The 10,000-nt window shown below is 35.3% G+C and overlaps 2 protein-coding genes across 2 annotated transcripts in view; one reads left to right on the plus strand and one right to left on the minus strand.

Moving 5' to 3' along the window:
* Positions 1–10,000, plus strand: part of LOC137653534 (uncharacterized) — a 111,847-nt gene that overhangs the window by 27,538 nt on the left and 74,309 nt on the right. The window lies entirely within an intron of this gene.
* The window catches only part of LOC137653174 (indian hedgehog protein-like), a 28,807-nt gene that overhangs the window by 8,261 nt on the left and 10,546 nt on the right, over positions 1–10,000 (minus strand). The window contains exons 2-4 of the mRNA XM_068386557.1: positions 6,457–6,503; positions 4,046–4,232; positions 3,745–3,910 (exon numbers count right to left, since the gene is read on the minus strand). Coding sequence (XP_068242658.1) covers positions 3,745–3,910; positions 4,046–4,232; positions 6,457–6,503 — 400 coding nt within the window. The remainder of the gene's footprint in view (positions 1–3,744; positions 3,911–4,045; positions 4,233–6,456; positions 6,504–10,000) is intronic.

A 10,000-nucleotide genomic window follows, 5' to 3' on the forward strand; every position in this document is an offset into this window, starting at 1 on the left:
TAAGGGGAAGATAGACTAAGTTTTTGAAGGAATTTAGGCATTTTGCTCTGTTGAATGGCAAGATAGACAAAGTTGAATGGAAAGATAGATAACGTTTTTGAAGGAATTTAGGCATTTTGCTCTGTTGAAGGGAAAGATAGACTAAGTTTTTGAAGGAATTTAGGCATTTTGCTCTGTTGAATGGCACGATAAACAAAGTTGAATGGCAAGGTAGACTAAGTTTTTGAAGGAATTTAGGTATTTTGCTCTGTTGAAGGGCAAGATAGACTAAGTTTTTGAAGGATTTTATGCATTTTGCTCTGTTGAAGGGGAAGATAGACTAAGTTTTTTGAAGGAATTTAAGCATTTTGCTCTGTTGAAGGGGAAGATAGACTAAGTTTTTGAAGGAATTTAGGTATTTTGCTCTGTTGAATGGCAATATAGACAAAGTTGAATGGAAAGATAGACAACGGTTTTGAAGGAATTTAGGCATTTTGCTCTGTTAAAGGGAAAGATAGACTAAGTTTTTGAAGGAATTTAGGTATTTTGGTCTGTTGAAGGGCAAGATAGACTAAGTTTTTGGAGGATTTTATGCATTTTACTCTGTTGAATGGCAAGATAGACTAAGTTTTTGAAGGAATTTACGCATTTTGCTCAGTTGAAGGGGAAGATAGACAAAGTTTTTGAAGGAATTTATGCATTTTGCTCTGTTGAATGGCATGATAGACAACGTTTTTGAAGGAATTTAGGCATTTTGCTCTGTTGAAGGGAAAGATAGACTAAGTTTTTGAAGGATTTTATGCATTTTGCTCTGTTGAAGGGGAAGATAGACTAAGTTTTTGAAGGAATTTAGGCATTTTGCTCTGTTGAAGGGGAAGATAGACTAAGTTTTTGAAGGAATTTAGGCATTTTGCTCTGTTGAATGGCACGATAGACAAAGTTGAATGGCAAGGTAGACTAAGTTTTTGAAGGAATTTAGGTATTTTGCTCTGTTGAAGGGAAAGATAGACTAAGTTTTTGAAGGATTTTATGCATTTAACTCTGTTGAATGGCAGAATGGCAAGATAGACTAAGTATTTGAAGGAATTTAGGGATTTTGCTCTGTTGAATGGGAAGATAGACTAAGTTTTTGAAGGAATTTAGGCATTTTGCTCTGTTGAATGGCATGATAGACAAAGTTGAATGGCAAGTTAGACAACGTTTTTGAAGGAATTTAGGCATTTGGCTCTGTTGAATGGCACGATAGACAAAGTTGAATGGCAAGATAAACAACGTTTTTGAAGGAATTTAGGCATTTTGCTCTGTTGAAGGGAAAGATAGACTAAGTTTTTGAAGGAATTTAGGCATTTTGCTCTGTTGAAGGGGAAGATAGACAAAGTTGAATGGCAAGATAGACTAAGTTTTTGAAGGAATGTAGGCACTTCGCTCTGTTGAATGGCACGATAGACAAAGTTGAATGGCAAGATAGATAACGTTTTTGAAGGAATTTAGGAATTTTGCTCTGTTGAGGGGAAAGATAGACTAAGTTTTTGAAGGAATTTAGGCATTTTGCTTTGTTGAATGGCATGATAGACAAAGTTGAATGGCAAGCTACACTAAGTTTTTGAATGAATTTAGGTATTTTGCTCGGTTGAAGGGCAAGATAGACTAAGTTTTTGAAGGATTTTATGCATTTTACTATGTTGAATGGCAAGATAGACTAAGTTTTTGAAGGAATTTAGGCATTTTGCTCTGTTGAAGTGGAAGATAGACTAAGATTTTGAAGGAATTTAGGTATTTTGCTCTGTTGAATGGCATGATAGACAAAGTTGAATGGCAAGATAGACTAAGTTTTTGAAGGAATTTAGGTATTTTGCTCTGTTGAAGGGCAAGATAGACTAAGCTTTTGAAGGATTTTATGCATTTTACTCTGTTGAATGGCAAGATAGACTAAGTTTTTGAAGGAATTTAGGCATTTTGCTCTGTTGAATGGCATGATAGACAAAGTTGAATGGCAAGATAGACTATGTTTTTGATGGAATTTAGGCATTTTGCTCTGTTGAATGGCACGATAGACAAAGTTGAATGGCAAGATAGACAACGTTTTTGAAGGAATTTAGGCATTTTGCTCTGTTGAATGGCACGATAGACAAAGTTGAATGGCAAGTTAGACAACGTTTTTGAAGGAATTTAGGCATTTTGCTCTGTTGAATGGCACGATAGACAAAGTTGAATGGCAAGATAGACTAAGTTTTTGAAGGAATTTAGGTATTTTGCGCTGTTGAAGGGGAAGATAGACTAAGATTTTGAAGGAATTCAGGCATTTTGCTCTGTTGAAGGGGAAGATAGACTAAGTATTTGAAGGAATTTAGGTATTTTGCTCTGTTGAAGGGCAAGAAAGACTAAGTTTTTGAAGGATTTTATGCATTTTACTCTGTTGAATGGCAAGATAGACTAAGTTTTTGAAGGAATTTAGGCATTTTGCTCTGTTGAAGGGGAAGATAGACTAAGATTTTGAAGGAATTCAGGCATTTTGCTCTGTTGAAGGGGAAGATAGACTAAGTATTTGAAGGAATTTAGGTATTTTGCTCTGTTGAAGGGCAAGAAAGACTAAGTTTTTGAAGGATTTTATGCATTTTACTCTGTTGAATGGCAAGATAGACTAAGTTTTAGAAGGAATTTAGGCATTTTGCTATGTTGAAGGGCAAGATAGACAAAGTTGAATGGCAAGATAGACTAAGTTTTTGAAGGAATTTAGGTGTTTTGCTCTGTTGAAGTGGCAAGATAGACAAAGTTGAATGGCAAGATAGACAACGTGATTGAAGGAATTTAGGCATTTTGCTCTGTTGAAGGGGAAGATAGACTAAGTTTTTGAAGGAATTTAGGCATTTTGTTCTGTTAAATGGCATGATAGACAAAGTTTTTTTTTTAAGGAATTTAGGTATTTTGCTCTGTGGAAGAGGAAGATAGACTAAGTTTTTGAAGGAATTTAGGCATTTTGCTCTGTTGAATAGCAAGATAGACAAAGTTGAATGGAAAGATAGACAACGTTTTTGAAGGAATTTAGGTATGTTGCTCTGTTGAAGGGGAAGATAGACTAAGTTTCTGAAGGAATTTAGGTATTTTACTCTGTTGAAGGGCAAGATAGATTAAGTTTTTTGAAGGATTTTATGCATTTTGCTCTGTTGAAGGGCAAGATAGACTAAGTTTTTGAAGGAATTTAGGCATTTTGCTCTGTTGAATGGCATGATAGACAAAGTTGAATGGAAAGATAGACAACGTTTTTGAAGGAATTTAGGCATTTTGCTCTGTTGAAGGGAAAGATAGACTAAGATTTTGAAAGATTTTATGCATTTTACTCTGTTAAAAGGCAAGATAGACTAAGTTTTTGAAGGAGTTTAGGCATTTTACTCTGTTGAATGGGAAGCTAAACAAAGTTATATAAGGAATTTCCGGCATTTTGCTCTGTTGAATGGCAAGATAGATCAAAGACCAAGTTCTTGAAAGAATTTAGAGATATTTTGTTGAGTGGCAAGGTAGAACAAGTTCTCGAAAGAATTTTAGATATTTAACTGTTGAGTGGCAAGATAGACAAAGTTCTTGAAATAATTTTAGATCATTTACTTTGTTGAGTGGTAAGATAGACCAAGTTTTTGAAAGAGTTTTAGATTATTTACTATGTTGAATGTGGCAAGATAGACGAAGTTCTTGGAAGAATTTTAGATATTTTACTTTGTTGAGTGGCAATATAAATCAAGTTCTCGAAACTGCATGCTGGCATCTTACCTTGGAAGTAATTCATTTTCGTCAGATGTGAAGAGAAGGTGTGAGGAGGAGAGAGTGAGCTGGGGTCCACCTTCGGTAGAAATTGAAAGGTACTGAGCCTCTTCGTTGGGTCTTCTGTCTAGCCATGCCACCAAGGGGCTCCATACAGGGTCGCCTTTTTCATTTCCTTCATGGTAAGGGAAATAGAAGCAAGGTAGAAAAGGGTTTATTTTTTATTGGATTTTCTCTCTTAGCAATAGACCCAAGACATAATGTATATTTGATAGCTGCATTTCCTCATATTAGTCTCGCCGAGTCTTACCTGCTAGGATCGTATCTCCGATAGTTAAGTCAGCCATCTTGACCTGCCCGTGTGGAGTGGTTACTTGTGCGTCGGCGGGGAAACACGGCCCGTTCAAGCAGTCGCAGCAGAACGAGCGCTTAACTGCTTTGCTGTAGCAGTTGCACAGGCCTCGACTTTTGCATGATACTATGACACTTCCTGAATGCTAAAAAAAGAACCAAATGAAGGTAGTTGTTATAGGTAAGCGTTCAATGACTAAATGCTAAAAAAAAAGAAGAAACAAATGCAGGTAGTTGTTATAGGTTAGCGTTCGATGCCTGAATGCTAATAAAAGAGACAAATGAAGGTATTATGGGTTAGCCTTCAATGCTTGAATGCTAATAAAAGAAACGAATGAAGGTATTGTTATAGGTTAGCGTTCAATGACTGAATCCTTAAAAAAGAAACAAATGAAGGTAGTTGTTTTAGGTTAGCGTTCAATGCCAATCAGGAGCACAGTTATTATTTCAAATGAAACTAGTTACGTTGGCATTTTGTTAGAGTTCGTTGATACCTTGAGAAAAAATTTAAATGGCGAAACTTGCCAAACGTCAAAATGTTCTCATGTTCTATAAAGGTGATTCTGGACTTCAGATATGTAATCTTTAAGACTATCTGTTGTTATTATTATTATCATCGTTGTTGTTGTTGTTGTTGTTGTTGTTATTGTTGTTGTTGTTCTTAGCTAAGCTACAACCTTAGTTGGAAAAGCAGAATACTATACGCGCTAGGGCTCCAGCAAGTAAAATAGCCCAGCGAGGAAAGCGAAATAAGGAAGCAGATAGAATAGTGTGCCTGAGTTTTCCCTCAAGCAAGAGAATGAAGAAGTTTTTTTTAAACAAATAAACAGAAGTTTTCTAACTATTGAATGAACAGGAGACAAAAAATAAAGAGTAAAAAGAATATGCTTTACTGACCAAATTTGCCCAGTTAGCAGAGCCTATAAAAAAGGAAGAGCGAGATAAGAATAAATGCAATGCAAAGGAAATTAAGAATTGGGGAAAAATGGGAAACCAAAGGTACTCGAACTCTTTAATAGAAATGCGGTATTGGATAAATTTGAAAGCTTTATTCTGGAGGAAATAGAATTTCCTTGTTGAAGTTTCATAAACTTTCTTACTTTCGAACCATTTATACACATTAATTTGCATGTGTCTATGTATTGTTTAGATGAGCCTTAAATATCTTAAAAACTTCAATTTTTCTTACATTCGAACCATTTATACACATTAATTTGCATGTCTTTATGTATTGTTTAGATGAGCCATAAATATCTCTAAAAACTTTTATTTTTCTTACATTCGAAACATTTATACATGTTTTAATTTGCATGTCTTTATGTATTGTTTAGATGAGCCATAAATATCTCTAAAAACTTTTATTTTTCTTACATTCGAAACATTTATACATGTTTTAATTTGCATGTCTTTATGTATTGTTTAGATGAGCCATAAATATCTCTAAAAACTTTTATTTTTCTTACATTCGAAACATTTATACACATTAATTTGCATGTCTTTGTGTATTGTTTAGATGAGCCATAAATATCTCTAAAAACTTTTATTTTTCTTACATTCGAAACATTTATACATGTTTTAATTTGCATGTCTTTATGTATTGTTTAGATGAGCCATAAATATCTTACAAAAACTTTTATTTTTATTACATTTGAAACATTTATACATGTTTTAGTTTCCATGTGTGTCTTTATGTATTATTTAGATAAGCCACAAATATCTTGAAAAAAACTTTTATTTTTATTACAATCGAAACATTTATACACATTAATTTGCATGTATGTCTCTATGTATCTTTTAAATAAGCCACAATATCTTAACATTGAATTCACTCTGCCTTTGGATTTGTTTACAAGATCACGCTCTCCATATCCTGTCAAATTATGCAAAGCCATTGCTTTCCTCTATTACTTTTTCATAATATAAAACAATTCGCCACATGGGAAATAAGTTGAAATTATAAAAATAACTATAGAATTATGTAGAAAAAACTAGCCTGGTTTCCTCACTAAACGATCTGGAACTGACATCGTCAACATAGTCAACCAAAACAGAAGTTCGTGATGCCAGCATACATTTGATATTTATTCAAAATATAAACTAAATAAAAAAATGGAGTAATTACTCGAAAGTGACACTTTTGAGTAATTACTCCATTTTTAATTAAGTATATATTTTGAATATAAATCAAAGGTATGCTAGAATTACAACACAGATTTTGGAAATTCTTGAGAATAATATGCATATCAATGGTTGCATTTTATTTTGAAAGTTGGAAGGACCATCATAAACTCTCTCTCTCTCTCTCTCTCTCTCTCTCTCTCTCTCTCTCTCTCTCTCTCTCTCTCTCTCTCTCTCTCTCTCTCTCCTTACCCTGAGATAATCGACTGAAGCATCTCTGTTTCCGGATCCCCCACGATCTGTAAAAGAGAAAATATGTAAGCAAACAAACACACATATATAAATGTAGGCTCCACAAGGCTCTAGAAGAGTTGGAAGATCCAGACCTACATGGCTGAGGACTATGAAGCGTGGAGTAGGAGATGATGAATCGAGAAGTATTGAAGTAAAAGCTCAAGATACAGACGGCTGGCGAAATCTAACCGAGGCCCTTTGAGTCAATAGGCTTAGGAGGAGACATAGCTAGTCCACTGCAGGACTAAGGCCTCTTTGTCCTTCCACTCGAATCTTTTTTATGGTGTTTCTATGCCAGTCTATACCCGCAAATATTCTTGGTTCGTCAATTCATCGTCTTCTCTTCTTTCCCTTACTTCTTTTGCAATCTGTTGATATATCTCATTATCATCATCAGCCATAGCAAGTCCACTTCAGAACAAAGGCCTCAGACATGTCATTCCGCTCGCATCTGTTTATGGTCTTTCTATGCCAGTATATACTCGCAAATTTTCCTAGCTCATTGCTCCACCGTCTTTTCTTCCTTCCCCTATTTCTTTTACAATGTGTGGGAACCCCTTCGGTTATCCTTAATGTCCATCTATTATATGTCTTTCTCATTACATGTCCTGTCCATGACCATTTCTTTTTCTTACGTGTCAGAATATCCTTTACTTTAGCTTGCTTGCGTATCAACGTTGCTCTTTTTCCGTCTCTTAGTGTTATTCCCATCATTATTCTTTCCATAGCTCCTCGAGTTGTAACTAGCATATGTTCTAAGGGTTTAATAAGACTCCAAGTTTCTAATGCAGAAGTTAATATTGGTACAAACGTCTGATTAAATACTTTTCTTTTTAGAGAGAGTGGCTTTTTACTTTTCATAATCGCATTTTGTGTACCATACTTATCCTTCATTTAATTTCGATCTCATGTCCTGGAGGTCTGTCCCAAGTACGTATATTCATTAACAATCTGGAGAGGTTTGTTCCTAACACTTATTATTTGTCTCTGCATTTTCATTGAATATTATCTTAGTTTTATTCAAATTAATTTCGGTCCTACATTTCTGCTTTCTCTATTCAAATATTCTTTTATCTTTTGGGATTCCTCCCATGATTCACTAAGCAGAATTATGTTATCTATAAATCTTTAGGTTATTAAGATATTCCCCATTAATGTTAATTCCCTCATTTTCTCAACTTAAATTTATAAAAACTTCTAGGCGTATTGTGAATAATTTAGAAGAGAGGGGATGGGGGTCTCCCTGTTCAACTCTTTTATGTATTGGAATTTTCTCATGACCTTGATGTAGCTGTAGGATTGTACTATCCTTAGAGATATCATCAAATGTTATAACATAAGATACATCTATTCTTTGTCTTTCAAGGGCTTGCATTACTGCTGAAGTTTTGACAGAATCGTAAGCTTTCTTATAGTCTGTAAATGACATACATAGTGGTTTGTCATACTCTGTTGATTTTTTCATTAGCTAGTTAATTACGTAGATATTGTCAGTTGTTGAATATTTGTGTATCGAAGATCATTGTAAAAGGTAGAACATTCAATATCAAATATCATAGTGTATGACATGTACAGCGTACATTTTTCATGACCCGAAGAACTGTTAGTAGAGTATAGGTTTTATGTAGCATCTCCTCTTCCCACCTTCTTTGTTTTTATGAAATATTGAATTGCCAATCCACAAAAAAATCTTTAAATGTAAGCATATTATATAATCACAATTGAAGTAAAGGGTCACATCTCACAGCCACCACCAGGCAATCACATCCCTTACTTATTCAATGTTAATCTGCTGGTTTTGGAATTTTTCCTAATGTTTTCGTTTTCCCCAATTCTTGTGATCCTGTGTCTTTTGCCACCACCACCTAGCCTTTTCATACAAGGGATCTGGATGTTGTCACAGCCTTGGTTCGTCAGTGATGACATACTCGTGTTTTTTATATTTCGGATAAGAAAGTCGTGATATATAGGGACAAAAAGTATACGTTGAAACGTAATTGTGAATTCAATGAATTATTTGATAGGAAATGAGGTTTATAAAGGAATATTGATTCCATGCAAATTTATCAAATTCATATCAGCATGGCTTCACCTGTAGTTTTATCACCCACCATTTCAGTACATCATTTAGATATGTGGAATGTACATCATTGCTTATTTTTGGTCATCAAGCATTTAGCCTTGTTCACACGTGATCATTTGTAATTACGCAATTTTGCTGGGTATTTATACCAAGGCACAGTCTGTGTTATCCATCCCATCATACGCTTGTTTGATGACATGACATCGCAATATGTGTTATGCATCACAACGTGCGCCTGTTTGATGACTTGACATCGCAATATGTGTTCTGCATCACAAGGTGCGCTTGTTTGATGACTTGACATACACAGGTGCAATAGCAACTGCTCAAAAATGTCAATTTAGGAGCGAGCTCACAATGTTGTCCATGACGCATGTGGAAGATAGTGTCTGTTTATTGATGAAACTGAAAAGTGTCTATATTTGGGACTTGACGCCTCAGAATTATAGAATAGTGACGCACACAAAAAATAAAGAAACAATATATATTAAAATGTTCATCAATTCAGGAGAAAATTGGGATAAGTAAATTTGAGTAAGTTATCAAATTATGTTAATAAATTTATGAATGTACAACCTTCTGCTTCTATCATTTCCTCATCTGTTTTTGCAAGTAACAAGTTATCCTTTACATAAATGATGACACTAGGATGAGCCGTGCCATGCCATATCGTGTGTGGACGCTAAGCGTTTTTTTGTTGTGTGTGGACGCTAACCGTTTTATTGTCATGTGCAGACTCAAGCCGTTTTCTGTTGTGTGCGGACTCTTAACTGTTTTTCTGTCGTGTGCAGTCTTAACCATTTTCTGTCGTGTGCGAACTTTAACCATTTTCTCTCGTGTGCAGTCACTAAGTGTTTTCTGTCATGTGCAAACGCCAGCCGTTTTCTGTTGTGTGCGGTCAAAAATAATCATTTTCTGTTGTGTTCAGACGCTAACCGGTTTCTGTCGTGTCTGTACGCTTACCATTTCTGTTGTATGCAGACGCTAATCGTTTTGTATCGTGTGCGGAATCTAACCATTTTCTGTTGTGTACGGACGCTAACCGTTATCTTTCATGTGCTGACTCTAACCGTTTTTTGTTGTGTACGGACAATAACCCTTTTTTGTCGTATGTGGACTCTAACCAGGTTATTTTCCGTCTCGTGCGGACTCTAACCATTTTCTGTTGTGTGTGGACACACAATTTTCTGTCATATGTGGACACTAACCATTTTCTGTCATGTGTGGACTCTAACCGTTTTCTGTCATGTGTGGACTCTAACCGTTTTCTTTCATGTGCTGACTCTAACCGTTTTCTGTTATATACGGACACTAACCATTGTCTGTCATGGTCGGACTCTAATCGTTTTCTGTCATGTGCTGACGCTAACAGTTTTTGTCATGTGCGGACTTTAACCGTTTTCTGTCATGTGCGGACGC

This window comes from Palaemon carinicauda, chromosome 14 (assembly GCF_036898095.1).
Source record: "Palaemon carinicauda isolate YSFRI2023 chromosome 14, ASM3689809v2, whole genome shotgun sequence".
NCBI lineage: Eukaryota > Metazoa > Arthropoda > Malacostraca > Decapoda > Palaemonidae > Palaemon > Palaemon carinicauda.